An 18,541-nucleotide genomic window follows, 5' to 3' on the forward strand; every position below is an offset into this window, starting at 1 on the left:
TGTCCTCAACCAGGCGTGGTGTATTAAGGCTACCATCGATTAAATCACTTTGCCTAGTGAGTATGTGGTATCGAGTCCACATCGGATCGCGAACGTAGATGCATCTATTTCATCAGCAACAGCCTGGAAGAGTATGGCCTGGGCTTCATCCAGGACTGTTGGCAACCCTTGTGCAACCATATCTAACAGAGCGTGGGAATAGCACACAGTGTACATGGGTCGCAGTGTCAGGATGGTGAAAGAATATCTTCTTCACTAAGGTGTCCATCCTCTTGGATTACTGTCTGGGGAGCAGTAGCAAATGCTTCAGAATTTACATGGGAAGAAGACAGCTTGGACCATCAAGTTCTCTGGGACAGGGTGTTACGTGAGGAAGTTTAGGTCACCTTCAGTGGGGCGGTGGAAGCGGTCAATCGTCCTGTTCACAGGAACCCCTGTGCTGGGTTTTGACCAGGTACCAAGCAGGAGGTCTGTGAGGGCTTTGTTGAACCGAAGCAGCTATTCTGAAGGGCACACTTCTTGTTGCAGCCCTTTCTTCAAGACATTAGTCTTGACTACCACAGAGGGCAAATGAAGGTCGAGGACCTAAACTGCCCCCTCACCACCATGGTGAATGACGCTACCTCTTCTATAGCCATGGTAGGGGGAGAAAGTATGCCAGTATCTGGAGAAGTGTCCAGTACACTAGCCTCACCCAAATCCTCATACCAGCCCATGGTCTCCTTAAGGCTGGTGTTCTTAAGGACCCAGCAACCACTCCCATTCCTCACTGAGTCCTCGCCCAAAGGAATAGGGCTTAAGCTCTGACCTGGAAGGCAAGGCTCAAGTCTGTGCCGGAATCTATATTGGCTGACGCCCTTCCGGATCCGTATGGGAGACAGGGGTCGGAATGGGGGTGGCGCGGAGAGTGCAGACATCGGGACTGGCACTGGGGAAAGTTGATCAGGCACAACCAGCGTCGGTCCGGATATGAAAATGGATCCTGAGGGCCTGACTACCGCCACGCCATACCCTCCAGCGCAGAACCAGAAGGGGCCCCTCCAGAACTCTTGGGGCTCAGAGGAGCACCATAGCGAACGGGCCACCCAAATATGAGATGCATCAATCAATCAATCAAAAAGATTTAGAGAGCGCGCTACTCAACCATTAGGGTCTCAAGGCGCTTGAGGTGGGTGGGAGGGGGGTTATTGTTCGAACAGCCATGTCTTGAGTTTTTTTCTGAAGAGTAGGTCGTCTTTGGTTTTGCAGAGGTTGGTGGGGAGGGAGTTCCAGGCTTTGGGGGTGCGGTAGGTGAAGGCCGTGGTGGTTCGATGGATGCAGGGGACTGTAGCTAGTGCGAGGTCGGCTGATCGGAGGTTGCGGGTGGGAGTGTGGAAGTTCACTCTTTTGTTGAGGTAGGTCAGGCCGGTGTTGTGGAGGGATTTGTGTGCATGGATGAGGATCTTGAAAGCGATTCTCTTGTCTATGCGGAGCCAGTGAAGGAATATGAGGTGTGGTGAGATTCTTTTGTGGCGGGGGAGGCCAAGGACGAGGTGTGCGGCTGTGTTCTGGATTCTCTGGAGTTTGTGTTTGAGTTTGAGTGTAATGCCGGCATAGAGGGCATTACCGTAGTCTAGTCTGCTGCTGATGAGTGCAAGGGTGACTGTCTTCCTGGTCTCTGGCGGAATCCATTTGAAGGATTTTTTTTTTTTAAGAGTGCGGAGTGTGTGGAAGCAGGAGGAGGTTAGTGCTTTGATTTGCTGTGTCATGGAGAGGGAGGGGTCCAGGATGATGCTGAGGTTGCGTGCGTGGTTTGCGGGGGTGGCTAAGGGGCCTAGGGCGGTGGGCCACCAGGAGTCGTTCCATATGGTTTTGTTGGGGCCGAAGATGATCTCGGTTTTGTTGGAGTTAAGCTTGAGGTGGTTAGTTGTCATCCAGTTGGCGGTGTCGAGGAGAGCAGCATGTAGGTTGGTTTTGGCGGTGGTGGGGTTGCGGGTGAGGGAGAGAATGAGTTGGGTGTCATCTGCGTAGGAGAGGATCGTGATTCCGTGTGGTCGGAGGATCTTGGCTAGGGGGATCATGTAAATGTTGAAGAGTGTGAGGCTGCCGGAGGACCCTTGGGGGACTCCGCAGATGATCTTGGGAGCGGTGGAGTGGAAAGGTGGAAGGCGGATTCTCTGGGTCCGGTCGGTGAGGAAGGAGGTGAGCCAGTCTAAGGCTTTGTGGCGAATTCCTATGTTGTGGAGGAGTGTGCGGAGTGTGTGGTGTTAGACAGTGTCAAAGGTTGCGGAGAGGTCTAGGAGGATGAGCGCGACGGTCTCTCCTTTGTCGACTTTGGTCCTGATGTAGTCAGTGCATGCGATGAGGGTGGTTTCCGTGCTGTGGTTCTTGCGGAACCCGGATTGTGAGGGGTCAAGAGTGTTGTTTTCTTCGAGGAAGTGGGATAGGCAGGAGTTGACTAGTTTCTAATATGCATGGCCTCATAACACTTGCTGGGCAGGGCTGCTGTGGCGTCCGGAAACTCTGGGAGGCATCAAGATTGCCAGGAGCGGGCTCAACTGCGCAGCCAGGCCTCAATGAGCAACTTTTGCTTGTCAGCCGCCAGAAGAGGTGAAATCAAAGAACTCTTCAATGATGATTTTTTTCTTGAGGCAGAACTTGCCTGAGTCACCCAACAGCTTTGAGTACGATGAAGATCAAGGGCTCATCGATTACTCCCAGGAACTTCCTCTCCACCTGATCTTGATTGTCGGGGCATCACGTATCAAGCAGCCAGCGCTTGAGGGATAGCTCTCTGAAGGTCTTCTGGTTCATAGTGCAGCAATCGGTGCAGGCTTTCGGGTCGCGCTCAAGGCACCAGAAGCATACTAGGTGCAGGTCTGCAACCAACATTGAGCAGTGACAGGCACTGCAGGGCTTGAAGCCGGCTTTGCTCAGCAACATTCCTGCCACACCAGCAGAAAAACCTCAAAAAGACGTCCACAAAAAGTTGAAAACATTTTGTTTTCTTCATTGGATCTGTGCTGACTGGAAAGAAAAGAACTGACATCAACGCCACCGCTTCTGGCTAAGATGACGCCAACGATTCCACATGGAGCCAAACACCACCACCTATTGGTGCCAGTGCTCTTTCTCTAAAACAGGTAAAGTGTATAGAATTGGCACACACTCCTATACATCTGTAAGTCCCTAATAAATGGTACCCCTGGTAGCTAGGGCTTGGGTACTGGAGAGGGTCCCACGGGGTGCAGCAAGTATTGTGCTACCCTCAAGGACGCCCTTAAAAAGCTGCACACAGCTGCCATTTCAGTCTGCATGTCCTGGTGCAAGCCAGGCAAGAACACAACATGGCACACCCATTATGTGCCATGCCCAACTCACTGCATCTGAATAAAGGTGAGTCACCTATGCAGCAGGCCTTGGAACTCTAAGGCAGTTTGCAACATTTTTTAAATGAGGATATATCTGCATAAGTAGCTATGCCCCTGTAAAGTCTGGTTCAGGTGCTGGACATTGCAAGTGAAAGGGAAGCCATCTTAAGGTATGTACTGGAAACTAGTCATTACGAGTTCCCCAGTTACATAGTAGTTTCACTGAAACCTATGGTGTCTGGTATCAAACACTTCCTCTTAATAAATCCAGGCGGATAACAGCCTTGAATTTATTAAGATGTGCACCCAGAGGGCAACTCCGAGGTACCCTCTGAAACCTATTAGTGTCTTAGTGTGCTGGTTGACTAGCTTCGACCAGCCTGCCACCACAGACATGTTACTGACCCCTGGATGACAGCTCACACTCTCAGGGGCAAAAAACAATGTCTGCCCTGGAGGCAGGTGTTATCACCTACTCCATCAGGATGGCTAGTGAATCTGCATACCAAGTCCAGGGATGTCAAAGAGCCTGCTGCCTTTAGTATGCAACACCAACCTCCCCAGGCCTGGGAGTTGCTACACCCCTGCCCTGAGGCCCACTTGGCACCAGGACAGGTGGCAAAATTAGTTAGGCAGTAGGCGTGTTCCAACTTTGGGCTAGCCACACCTGTAGGGTGGGCTACCCAAAGTGGACACTTGAGTAAGGGTTCCACCATCTTGATTTTGGTGGAAGTAGGAATTCAGGGACAGGATTATGCCCACTCCCTACTGGAACTGGTCATTTAGGGGATGTAGGCACCCTAAGGTTAAGTAGCCCATTGACTACTACCCTACACTCCCCTAAACACCCCTAAATTGAGTATTTAAAGGCCCTCCAGCACCAGAAGTACAAATTTGTCTGACCCAAAGAAGAAGAGGACAATGAGAAGCTGAAGGAGTGACAACTGTGGAAGACTGGTGGACTTTTGGCGCGAAACCCTGTTTGCCTACGTGCTTCTGTCCTGACAATCCCAACATCATGACTCATCCTGCAGCTGTGAAGACTCCAAAAGCCTCGGAGGTTCTCCAGCACGTCAAAAGGCTGTCAGCATTTCCCATGGAGTGGAGAAGCCACTTCACTGCTTCCTGTAGGAACCAACCGTAAAGTCCTGTCTACCGATCTGCTGACCACTAGGTCCACCAACGCAGTAGCTGCCCAGTGTGAGGTAACCATACCCCAAGAGGCCGGCTCACCTGCCCTACAAGTAAGAAGACATCAGGATCAACAGAGCCGAGCTGCACCAATACCTAGTATATTGGACCGCCTTGCACCTACAAAGGCTTACTGAAGTCCAATCCGGATTCCAATGTCACATCTGAAGACCAACCGTTGAGGGACATCATCACTGCAGAGGACATCTTCCAGAGCCGACCAGCTGCCCTATTTTGTTCCTCTTCTTGCAGGTCTCAAAGAACTGTGGGCGCCCTGACGCAGGAGCACTGATGACAAAGACCTGTTGCACCGAACCTTCCCAGCCTGGGTCCAACAGCATCCAAAGGTGCCCTCGTGCTTCCCAGGACCCCCACCGACAAATCCACCTGTTGGGAGCTCCCAAACTTGTCTCCATGTCCCCCCCCCTTGCACTCTCTTTCTAAGTGGCCCCCCTCGTCGCAACTGTGCAGTGTGCAGGACACCTGACTCGACTAGCACCACTGCACCAGACGCCCCAGGGCTGGTAAAACTGCATTGCTGGTCTTTGTTTTTGACAGTAAACCCCTAGCAGCCGACTATCCACAGGGGACTTCCATTAACTGTTTTCAAGGACCCCTTTGCAGTAAAAATACTTTGGAACCTTTAAAACGCAAAAGAGCATTTGAGTAAAAGTGTTACTTACTTGCTAAGTTGATACAAATTGTAATAGTACTTCACTTCTTGAAAGTATTCCAATTTTGAAATGTAATACAAACAAAGTATCTATTTTTCTAAACACTGATCTCAAGTTCCTTCTTGAGTGCGTGACTCATTCATTGACTCAGCATGTGTATTCAACGAATGCTTAGCCCCACCCTCTGATAAGCCTAACTGCACGCCCACACTACCAACAAATAGAGCTTTTAAAATTATGTAAACCAATAACAGTCTAAAACTATGGTATGAGTATTAAACAAAAAGGTGTATGGTGGTTGGAAATCCTTGGTAACCCAGAAATAAGTTAAAGGAGACTTGTCATATGAAACTGTTTGCTACTTATCTACTTTATAAGACAATAATGGCATCTGGTGAAAAGGGGACAAATTTATAAAGTGATAATCAGGGAGCTAGTCACGTCCCCTCTACTTTAGAGTCTCAAAGTAGACATTCTCAGAATTTTCCTGCTTAAGTTTTAGAATCATAACCAGATTCTGAGTCATACAAAACAAAGGAATCAGTTAAGCCTGAGGAGTAAATAGACAAACATATCCAAAACTTAAAACAGCTAACCTAACCTCTCTCCATGCTCCTGACATGAAAGCGTTTTCCTAGAAATTAATGTGTATGTCATTTTCGGTATCACAAGCGCAGAGCCCGCTGGCATTCTTAATCTAAGCAAGAGTTATATGTACTGGTAAAAATGTACAACTGATAAATGCAGAATTTTTCTATTTAATCAAGACAAGCACTTAATTGAATGAATAGGAACAGTAACACAGTATTGGTATGGATATGTATAAATTCTGAGGATGCAGATGCATTAGGGGGAACTTAGTAAAGGGCATGTTTGACACCACTCTGGTGGTTTTGGCTTGGGAGACAGATGTCTCTCGAATGATAATGTGGATGCAGGGAAAGGAAAATAGTAGACAATGGTGTTTTACATAGTTTATACAACGTTTATGTGACCTCTTGGTTTTGGCATTAGGAGAAAAAGATAGCTCTCTCTATAAATCTAGGAATCCAAAACTTAAAAAAACACAAACCAAGCTAATGATATACAGGGCATCTGATGTTGTATGCCAAGAAATCAATAAGGATAATAAAGTACACATATTACATTCAGATCCGTGGAAAACTGATAATATCAGATACAGCCATGATAATATATTCATTACATAACAGTAACCTTCGATGAAATCTGATGTCGTCCGTTGCTAGATTTTGAAGGGAATTAATTCACTGATTCTCTCTCTCTTTTAAAAAATACCCATAAAAGGTACCATCCTATGACTTTACATAAAAGTTTGTCTTTTGATACGAAATATGACTGGATGAGAAGACAGTGTCAACTGGTGGATAATTGGCTGTTTTTTGTGTGTAAATGCTATTAGGGTGACTTTTCTATTACACAAGTATATAAAGTAACAAAGGCAAAGCCAAAAGGTTTGACCTTTTGTTTGATTAACTGTTTAGTACTATTTTGGGCTACCATCTGTGTTGCCCCCAGCTATGCTACAACGAAGACACTGCAATGAAGCAACCTCTTGAACTTCAGTATAGGAGCGGGTGTAGGGCCTTCTTGATGAACAGACTGTTAGTAGAGTTGAGCTGTCCCATCAAAGAACAGTGTATGTAAAAGGAGTCAGATCACGTTTGTGTCGTAGGTGGTAAACCTAAAGGTACACATAGAAAAATATTGGGTAGTAGATGCTCTTGACAATTGACTGATATTTCCAGTGCAACGTAAAAAAAGCTTGTCCTTACTTTGTGAACCAAAATGCAGTAAATCCAAACATCTGTCACCAAGACACCAAAGTAAACCTAATGAACATGTAAGGGTGATTAGTGAACAGCCTTGGCTTGCCCTAAAGACAAGCAGGACACCCTTCAGAAATAGAAAAGCCATTAAAGCAGCAATTCAACAGTCAATCCGGCAGTAAATTAAAAGAAGAAAAAAAAAATCAAAGAACACACACTGGCTCTAAATCTCAAGCTACACTTCATGTTGCTTCTGCAGGGTAACGAGAAGAATATTCGAGAACTATCACTAATGAGAACAAAAATGAGACCCCGCAACAATTCACAACATGAAATATGCAGGAAAGCCAGTGGTCGAAGTGGGATGACCTAAAGTCCACTCATTTTCTACCACATCCTATATTTATTTTTTGAGGTATTGGTAAAATGATGTCTCACAGACATTAAAGGCTTTAGTGAGATCCAAGAAGATACAACACAGTAAAAGCATTTACAATACAATGGGTCTCGCGTTTGCTCGAGTTAGAGCTATTAGTAAATTCCTAACTGGACTTTTCTTGCCACATACATTGAAAATGAAAAGTAATACAGTTGACATATGCGAGCAAATTCAAAATGCCCTGGCCGCCATGAATATGAGTGCAAAGTTGAGACACAAAAGGAAAAAGAAGTTAGCGTGCAGTTAAACATATCCTCAAAAGTGAAAGTATCCATGTAACAGGGTTGATGGCCAAGCAGTAACAAAACTACCCCAATGAGGGACAGACAAAGTATTTACCAATGCTAACTAAGGATTTTTGGAAGGCAAGCCCATGAACAAGTGGTAGTAATGGGCGTGCTATTGGTGTGGTTGAAAGCTCACAGATAGATTACAACAGGCCAGAACGCTCATGCTCAACCTAAAAATTATGCAATGCAATACTTTTAATTTAGCAATAAAAACAGAACGTGCACATGTTTACATCATTAAATAAGATTAATATTTAACTACAGCTGTACATTTTTGTGAATAGACTAAATAAGATGACATACTTCACCGCAGTGATGACAACGTTGCGTTTTGGTTCGTTGTCGTAGCTTACGCTTTCTACACCATACACCTCTGCTAAATCATGGATAACTTTGCGGTGATCTCTGTTCATGGGTGGAAAGCAATGACTCTTTTTGGACTGCTTGCCCTGAATGAATAAAACATATGATCATAATCACACTAAGAATAAAAAGCAGTTCCCCCAAAAATTTTTTGAAATAAAAAAAAGTTGCTTTCCTATTAAAAATAAAAAGCTTTTGTGTTTACTGGAAATCCTGCAATACAGCCCAATTAAAAGTTAGTAATTTTAAAACTTGAGAATACTCCTAAGTACTACCCAACTTATTTTCTTCCTAAAGTCCAAATGCAACAGCAAATCACAGGGGTGAAGCTTTCTTGTTCTCTCTGAAGTATAATAGTGACAGCAAGTAACAGTGGTGAAGCTGTCTGTTCTGCCCTTACAGAACTGAGATCAATGGAGGGCCGTGTGTAGATATCAAGAAAGGATCTGATATTAAATTCTACCTATTTTTGTGGTGTTATTACATTTGTTAAAAATGAAACACATTTTTCTAGATTTTTAAAAAAGGAGACAACACGAAAACATGTCTATATAATTGTTAAATAATGTTTTATAAATGTTGTTTTGTACTTTAAATATTTGTTTTTCTGTGCTTGTATTCGTTTATTTACTTAGATATATCATACAGATCAAGGCTGTCATATAAAAAATTCCTCTCCAAAAATGACATACTTAAGACTTCCCAGGATACAAAGTATAAGCAGTTATACTGCATACTATGAATGCGTTAGAGGACATACCCAGCCAATCAATGAAACAAACACAATTTAAGTCTCACTGTGATTAAAACGAAAAGGAAAATGTTACTTACTCTGTGAGCATCTGTTCGTAGAATGCAGTGCTGTAGATTCACATGCTGTGCATACTCCTTCCATCATCTAGTGAGAAGTCTTTCGAGTCACAAGGTAGAGGATACTCTTCCTCTAGGTGATAATGTACACAGGTATTGACTCCATTGTTAGATTGTTTTCTCTTACAGCTGGTAAGAGAGTGTGAAATAAAGTTATAAGAAGAGATGTCCAAGCATAAGAGGAAAAAGATATAACTGGAGAAAATTGCGTCGGACATAGGTATCTGGCGATGAGGATGGGGGCATGTGATTCTACAGAACACATCCCACAAACCGATACTTACAGGGTAAGTAACATTTTCAGTTCGAGGCATGTGTGGCTTTAGATACATATGCTGTGCATTCACTGTAAAGCAGTCCTCTCCACAAGAAGTGCCTACCCTGTGGGTGTTGCAGTTGTTTGGAAAAGCAAAAAGTTTATGTAGCACTGCCTGAACCACGTTTGCTTAATGGCATGCTAGAATATCCACACAGTAGTGTTTAGTGAAAGTGTGTGGTGTAAATCAGGTAGCTGCTACTAAGGAGTCTGGTGGAAGTTGACCCTGAATATATATATAGGGTCAGATGGGGAGGCCTTGTACTTTTTGTCCACTCTGGGCATTAAAACCCTAGCTGTAATAGGGTATTTAAGGTGTCTGTGGTATGGCTAAGCATGCCCTAGAGCATTAGGAGGTGAGCAAGGATGCAGCCCACATGACGATGTATGACAATTTGTTTTTTTGTCTGGAGTCCAGCTGTTCTTGCAGTCAATGGAGGATGGGCTTTGCTGGTGCACCAAAATCTGTTATTGAAGACAGCTTTGAAATATTTGGATCCATAGTTTCTTACCATCTTGTTGCCGAAAGTCCACTCAGTGTTGAAGTGGTTGGAGCCGATGTCATTGGCTCGGCGCAAAGGGGTGGCCGGACACCAAAGATGCTGGAGCCGAAGCACCCTGCTTGAAAAGATTTTTCTGTGCCGAGCTGGAACTGGGTGGAGCAGCTGAACCACTTGGTCAGTGCCTAACATTGCTGGAAGGCAGTGTCAGACCCTGAACGTTTGTTTGCTGTTCCAAAGAGGCTGCATGTTTTTTAAGTGAAGGTTGTTCAGCATGGTGGGTCAGTGGAGAGGGGATACCATACTCCCCAGGGTTGGGCTGGGATCACAATTAGGCCTGGGAAATCCCAACAAAGTGGCTCCACTTCCCTGGATCATTCCTTTCATGGATGCCATTTGGTTAGCCTCATTCCATTTTTGGGAAAAGTTTATTACGTTCATTATTTTAAATGTTATAAAGATGGTAACATTGGTGAAAACTAGAATACTGCAGTTTGGCCAGACTGGAGAGGTGAAATAAAATGGCCCAAGGGCCACACAACCTTATCTAGCTAGGGTTGCCACCTGGCCGTAGTTTCACCTGCTGATCTGTATTTTAGTGTCCAGGCTGGTATGAAAATGTGTACTAAAGCTGCCGTAAACATCCATGACTGATGGATAAACCAGACAAAGGCAGAAAAGCCTTGTTAAAAATGAATGTGGATGTTTATAAGTCCTCTTTAAATATCATGATTGGGCCTTTGAAGAATCTAGATGGATAGTTTGCGTTTGTGTAGTTTTATATAGTGAGCTCGGCCCAAAGGCATTGGAGTGATTTACCTGCGCTCCAGTTAAATTCCCCCATTTCAAATTCATTTTTTTATTTTAGGACTTGGGAGATTAAGTGATTTGCCCAACATAACAGGACGCTGAGCTGATGCTGGGAATTCTTATATACATCCTCTATTTTTTCCTCTTTTGGAAAGGTGGCCTTAAAGCAAGACCTATGCAAAATCAAACTCCCCTCCACCAAGGTCTAAAAGACACTGAGGATGAGGTGACAACACCTGGCCCCCAGCGAGGCCCCTCCATTCTCCCTTCTGCCCCCACCCACCATAGCCTGAATGTAGTGGCCTGGCACGGATGGGTCAGGGCAAAAACACTGCTGCTGGGGCGCAACTGACACATGGGTGTCAATATATGGATAGCCCAAGGTCCAGAGCAACACCTGTCCCCCAGCCTGGCTCGGTGGGGGGGAGGGTGTGACTGCCATGAAAATGGCCCAAAGCCGATAGCACCTGCCCATTAGGAGGCTGCTATTCTCTCCTTGTTCCCCGCCCCAGTTTGACAGCACAGCAGGGAAGTGGGACACTACTTCTGAGGGTCTGTTCTGTACCCACACTACAGTGTCCTGGCTGCGCCTGGAAGACAGTGAAGGTTTGTGGGCTGGTTGACCGAGGTCCTTAAAAACAAGGGCCCACAGGTGACCCTGAGGCACCGGCCCAACGCCCAACCGCCTACCTTCCCAATCAGACCCTTGTACTCCCAGATTGTAGAGTCGGGGAAGGATTTCCATCTCCAGATCGCATCCGAAGTTGTTCTCGCTGGAGAAAGCCTCTTCCTCTGCAGGCGATGGCTGAGATTGTTCTACCTCTGCATCGCCAAGACCGAAAGATTGGGTGTTTCTTCTATGCTCCTCTGCAACATCTCGAGCCGAAAGGTGCGACGGTCACAAAGAGTTTTCATGGATCGGAAGGAGCAACAAGCGTCACAGTTGGCCTTGCTGTGTTACGGAGACAGGCAGAGATTGCAGACTGGATGTAAGTCGGTCTGGGGGTACTTCGCATGGCAGTGAGGACAATAACAAAAAGGTGTCCATTCCATCACCGGAGGGACATTCCTGAGAGACGAGATGGAGACGGGAGGGGCCCCGAAGGAGAGGCCCTGGAGGGACTGCAGTTAATACAGACCCGGCTTCATCAAAATCCAGTGGAATGGCGATATGCAAGGGAAACAGAAAGGTGAATGAAATCTATACTTGTGAAGGTACCGTGAACCGAAAAGACCACTGCGATGGTGTCAACCTGGAGCACATGCCAGGACCCGACTGCGGCTAGAAAACGAACAATGGAGTTGATGCCCATGCGCATTATCACCGAGAGGAGGAGTCACTTTACTACATGACTCAAAAGATTTTGCAGTAGATGGCAGGAGTATGTGCAGCATGTGTATTTACAGCCACATATGCCATGAACATTAACATTTCTGTCACACTAGCTCTCATATCCATCCATGAACATTGAATAGTGGTGCCCAATACACTCCACCTCGGAGGTGGACCTAAATTCCTACAAAAATAATTATAGATTTGTTTCCTAATGAAGTTTGCAAATGCTTGGATCCTGGCTTCAATTTGTTCCTACTGAAGGCATAACAGTAACACATATCTTAGGGAAGGGACTTCAATCTTTTACTCCTTATTTACTTCGCTAGAGAATATCTTTTTTACTAAGGTAATTGTAAGCCGTTTCTCACCCTGTTCGTTGCTAGACAGATAAGGTATTCAGATTTTTTCCAAATAAATGTGATCACAGACTGTCTAACCTGGAAGTTTCTCTTATGTTTGAGAATGTGACAACAATTTCGGCTTAGAAGATATGATGAAAAACACTCTGACAACCTTGGAACAGATATTACTGATTAAAGAAAAATAAATTCTTCCATATCAATGCATAGACAAGCTTAATGCAACTTTGTAAGAGATTGAGACAGGTCTTCAAGATGAGACTTGGGGTCATTTTATTAACACTTTGACAGTTAAAAAATTAACTATGCTGTGCTGATTATTTGGGAAGGACAGCAAAACAACTTATAAGGACTAGGTATTAGAATACATATCAACTTTATGTAAGAAAATCAAATTTAGAGGACAAGAGCAAGTCAGTCATTACCAAAGAATCACAAAAAATATCCACCCAAGTTAATGTCTTCCTGAAAGCATGCATGAATTTGAAATGCAAGTGTGTGTGTGTATAGGTATATATGTATATACGTATGTATGTATATATATATATATATATATACCTATACACACACACACATATATATATATATATATATACACACACACACACACACACACACACATATATGTACATGGAAAATGTTACTTACCCAGTAGACATCTGTTCGTGGCATGCCGTGTTGTAGATTCATATGCTTTTCATAAGTCCACCATCTACTGTTGGGCTCAGAGTGTTACAAGTTATTTTTCTTCTAAGAAGCTTTTCGAGTCACAAGATCGAGTGACTCTTCCTCTCGGTGATAATGCACATGGTTATCCAGTCCTTTGTTAGATTGTTGTCCCGCAGGAGGGTAAAGTAAATAGTGTACAAGTGTATATGTACATATAAAATAAATGAGACGTTCATGCAATGTATATACATATTTACAATATATAATAATATCACAACGGCCACAGACTTCCGGGGAGGAGAAAGGGTGCATCTGAATCTACAGCACTACATGCCACGAACAGGTGTCTACTGGGTAAGTAACATTTTCTGTTTGATGGCATGTGTAGCTGTAGATACACATGCTTTGCAGAGACTGTAAAGCAGCCCCCTCCTGAAAATAAGCACTGGCTAGCCTTTTAGAGTTTTAGTGGGTTGCAATAGTGTTCTAAGCACTGCCTGTCCAGCATTTGCTTGTTGCCGAGATAATACATCCACACAGTAATATTTAGTAAACGTGTGTGGTGTAGACTATGTGGCCGCTTTAAATATGTCTGCCACTGGTATATTGCCTAAGAATGCCATTGAAGCCTCCCTTTCTTCCTAGTGAGATGAGCTTTAGGAGTTACAGGCAACTGTCTTTTAGCTTTAAGATAGTAAGTTTGTATACATTTGACTATCCAGCATGCTAATCCTTTTTTTGAAATGGGATTACCTTTGTCAAGTTGTTGAAATGCCACCAAGAATTGCTTGGATTTTCTGAAATCTTTTGTTCTGTCTATATGGTACATGAGAGCTCTTTTAACATTAAGTGTGTGAAGAGCTCTTTCACTTTCAGCAACTGAATCTGGCTGTGGAAAAAAAACTGGTAATTCCACTAACTGACTGATATGAAAAGGTGAAAGCACCTTTGGTAGGGATTTTGGGCCTGTCCTAAGAACTATTTTGTTTTTGTGAATTTGAAATAATGTTTCCTCTTAGGTAAACGTTTGAATTTCACTAACTCTCCTTAAAGACGTGATTCCTACCAAAAAAGCAACCTTCCATGATAAAGAGGGCAAGAATGCATGGGTTAAAAACGTGGCCCCATAAATCTGGTGAGTACAATATTAAGATTCCACACAGTGGGTGTTATAGCTCTAGGTGGAATAACCCTTTGAAGACCCTCCATAAAAGCCTTTATAACAGGAATCCTAAACAGGGAAGTATGTTGTCTGTTTTGGAGGTAAGCAGCTATTGCTGTTAAATGGAGTCTAATGGAGGAACATGCAAGATTAGCTTTTTGTAAATTTAACAAATAGCTAACAGTATTCTGTACTGATGCTTTAAGTGGGTCAATGTTTTTAGGCTGACATTAGTAGACAAAAATCTTCCATTTTGCTGCATAACATTATCTAGTTGTGGGTTTGTGTGCTTCTTTTAGAATACCCATATATTCTGATGGAAGTTTTAAGTAACCAAACTCTATGACTTCAGGAGCCAAATTGCCAGGTTGACTATACTGGGATTTGGATGTCTTATTTTACCTCTCCTTTGAGTCAACAGGACTGGTTTGTTTGACAGTTTGTGATGTGATACTACAGACAGGTCCAATAGTGTTGTGTACCAATGTTGATGTACCCACATGGGAGCTATGAGCATCATGGTGCATGAGGTTTGTTTCATCTTTTTGATCAGAAATGGAATTAGTGGGGGAGGTGGAAAAGCGTAAGCAAATATCCCTGACCAATTCATCCATAGAGCACTGCCCCTGGATTGAGGGTGTGGGTACCTGGATGCAAAGCTTTGGCATTTTGAGTTTTCTTTTGTGTCAAAAAGGTATATTTCTGGTGTTCCCCACCTTTGGAAGTATTGTTGAATCAACTGTGGGTGAATCTCCCATTTGTGTACTTGCTGTTCGGTTCTGCTTAAGAGGTCCGTTAGTTGATTGTGTATCCCTGGGATATACTCTGCCACTAATTGAATGTGATTGTGAATTGCCCATTTCCAAATTCTCTGTGCTACAACAGACAATTGCAATTACTGTGTTCCCCTCTGTTTTTACAGATAATACATTGTGCTCATATTGTCTGTCCTTATTAATACTATTTTGTGTGTGATTTGTGTCTGGAAAACTTTGAGTGCTAAGAATACTGCTAATAATTCCAAGTGGTGTATGTGATAAGTTTGTTGGATTGAGTCCCCAATCCCCTTGTATAGTGAGGTTGTTGAGATAAGCTCCCCAACCTATCACTGATGCATCTGTTGTGATTATGGTCTGAGGCACACAGTCCTGAAAGGGCCGCCTTTTGAAAGGTTGGTAGAATTCCACCAATGTAGAGAGCAGTGAGACTTGCGGTCTAACAACACTAAATCCTGATTTTGACCGTGTGCCTTAGACCATTGTTGAGAGAGACATTGTTGTAGTGGTCTCATGTGGAGTAAGGCATTGGGTATTATTGCTATGCATGAAGCCATCCATCCCTAATAGTTTCATCATTTACTTTACTGTATAAGTGTGGTTGTATTGTAGTTGCGATATGAGATTGTGAAATGCTTGAATGCTGACTGGGTTTGGGTCTGCCAATCCTGATTCTTTAGAATTGCTCCTAAATGTGGTTGTATCTGTGATGGTTGCAGGTAAGAGTTTTGGCAATTGATGGTGAATCCTAGATTGAGTAGGATGTTTATGGTGTATTCAGTACGTTGTTGACAAATTTGAAGTGTACCGGCTTTTATAAACCAGTCGTCGAGATATGGGAAGACATGTATGTGTTGTCTCCTGAGGAATGCTGCAGCAACCACTAAACATTTGGTGAACAGCCTTGGTGCTGTTGTTACCCCAAATGGTAGCACTTTGAACCAGTAGTGCTTTCCACCTAGAACAAATCTTAGATATTTTTGATGTGCTCGATGTATGGGAATGGGGAAATAAGCATCCTTGAGGTCCAATATTGTCATGTAATCCTGTTTTTGTAATAGGGGAATGGCGTTCTGTAGAGTTACCATATGGAAATGTTCTGACAGTATGTATAGATTTAGGGGTTTGCGATCTAAGATTGGTCTGAGTAACATCTTTCTTTGGTATGAGGAAGTATTGTGAGTATACTCAGAATCCTTGTTGGGATATAGGTACTATTTCTATGGCTCCTTTGAGCAGTAGTGATTGTACCTCTTGCTTTAATTGAGTGTGATGCTCCTGCGTAAGTTTGTGTGAACGAGGAGGAATGTTTGGTGGCATGAAAATGAGTTCTAGACAGTAACCATGTTGGATAATTGACAAAACCCACTGATCTGTAGTGATGTTGTAACATTGCGGATATAATTTTCCCTGTCTTCCTCCCACAGAAGATGTGTGCTCTGTCGGAATGGTGAGAAAGTCACTATTTATTTGATTGAGAGTGACCTCTGGAAGTGGATGGTTTACCTCTTCTTCTATTGTTGGATCATCTATATGAGCCTCTAAGTGATCCTTTTGTGTAGAATTGTGAGGATTGTTTTCGTTGGGAAGTTGCTGTTTCTGAAGCTGATGATTTGAAAACCCCTCTAAACTGGTCTACGAAAGGTACCTCTACTGGGCATGGTGTATAACGCACCCATTGCTTTGACTGTTACAGAATCATTTTAAAGTTTAACTATAGTTGTGTCAACTTCTGGTCCAAATAGATGTTGTTTGTCAAAGGGCATATTTAACATAGCCTGTTGTATTTCAGGTTTGAACCCTGAACATCTTAACCAGGCATGTCTTCTAATAATCAAACTGGTGTTGATTGACATGGCTGCTCTTTCAGCTGCATCCATAGCAGATCTTATAGCATTTTTATTTGATATTGCTTGCCCTTCAGTTACCATCTGTTGTTCCCTCTTTTGGTGTTCTGGAGAAAGGTACTGCAAGATTACTTCCATCTCATTCTAGTGGGCCCTATCATACCTAGCTAAAAGAGTCTGCTGCATCTATTGTTTTTACTTTATTTGTCTGGAGGAGGAGCATCTCCTGTGGACTGACTGATGGCCCTTTTTCTTTCTGCTCTAACTACAACTGAGTCAGGCGGTAATTGCTTTTTTTATTTTTATAAACACTGGGTCTGAGGGCGCAGTTTTATATTTTTTATCCTCTCTAGGAGTGATAATTCTGGCCTTTACTGGTTCCTGGAAAATATCCAAAGCATGTCTAAGCATTCCTGGAAGCATTGGAAAACAATGATATTGTTTATGTGTAGATGCCAGTGTGTCGAAAAGGAAATCTTGTTCTATCTGATCTGTATGCATCTGCACATTATGAAAGGCAGCAGCTCTGGCTACTGGATTGTATGCAGTAGTGTCTTCTGGTGGTGAAGGTCTAGCAGGATATAAGTCTGGATCATCTGGCAGAATGGGATCAGGATCATATGTATCCCAAGGATCTTTGTCCTGCTGGTCATCACTAAAGTCATCAACTGTGCTTCATACGTGGGTGATGGTGGTGTAGAAGGAATAACAGGAGAATGTGGTGGTGAGGGCTGTTTGTGTTTTGTAGTCTGTTCCTGCTCTTTATCCTTGGAGACCTTTTTTGATGGAGGTACATCCTTTAAAGTGTCTTTAAAAGTCAATTTCCTCTTAAAGGATATTGGAGGGGAAGCAATTATTCTTCCTGTGTCCTTTTGAATGTGTAGTGTTCGCTGTCTAGCATCCATCACCTCTAAAATAGGTTGCATGTCCAATGATTCATGGGTAGAGGTGGTTTGCTTGCTACCCGTGTCTTTCGAATCTGAAGATTTATGTGTGGAGTGCTTTGACCGAACTGAAAAAAAAATTGGCTCCAAAACTAGTGTATATTTTTTCAGCTCCAAAGATGTGCCGTCTGGTTTTCGGCTTGATTCTGAGACTGTTGTTGGAGTCTGTTTGATCGATGCCAAATGCACTTTAGGCTTTATTCTCTGTGCCAAACCCAAAGGTTGGTCACCCGGACTTACTTTTTGGATCCAGCCATGACCCGAAAGCAGTGGAGGACCACCAACTAGTGCTGGAGTATTTTTTAAAGATTTTAGTATGGTGCACTAGGGCAGTTGTACTCACTTACTGCGCTGGAGGTATGTAGTGGCTATCACCATCCGAGTTCTGATCGGAGTCTTGGATGGAAAATGGTGCCCCTTGTCAAACTACTTCCTGTGTGTGTTCTTCACCAAAGATATCAGGTGTGTCTTCTGTGGACTTGGGTGCCATTTCAGGACGATGAGCTCTATGGTCCCGGTAAGTCTTTTTAGATCTAAATCAGTGGTTCCCAACTTTTTGATTTCTGTGGACCCCCACTTTAATATTAATGGAACCCAGGGACCCCCACTGAATCATCATGAGAATCCAGGGACCCCCGCCTGAGTCATTACTGGAAGCTGGGGACCTAATTTGTCAATATTGTTTAATTTTCTAGGCACTCGCGGACCCCCTGAGAAGGCTTCACGGACCCCCAGGGGTCCCCGGACCACAGGTTGGGAACCACTGATCTAAATGATCTGAAGGAGTCACAAGTTTCTTCTTGCTGATCTGGAGATAAACAGAGAGTGCACAAGGAATGTTGATCAGTGTACGGGATT

At 43.7% G+C, this 18,541-nt stretch overlaps 1 protein-coding gene across 1 annotated transcript in view; it reads right to left on the reverse strand.

Annotated features, from left to right (window-relative positions):
- NFX1 (nuclear transcription factor, X-box binding 1) overlaps positions 1-18,541 on the reverse strand; it is a 1,141,187-nt gene that overhangs the window by 139,936 nt on the left and 982,710 nt on the right. The window contains exon 22 of the mRNA XM_069219549.1: positions 8,035-8,180. Coding sequence (XP_069075650.1) covers positions 8,035-8,180 — 146 coding nt within the window. The remainder of the gene's footprint in view (positions 1-8,034; positions 8,181-18,541) is intronic.

Source organism: Pleurodeles waltl, chromosome 2_2, assembly GCF_031143425.1.
Source record: "Pleurodeles waltl isolate 20211129_DDA chromosome 2_2, aPleWal1.hap1.20221129, whole genome shotgun sequence".
Classification (NCBI taxonomy): Eukaryota; Metazoa; Chordata; class Amphibia; order Caudata; family Salamandridae; genus Pleurodeles; species Pleurodeles waltl.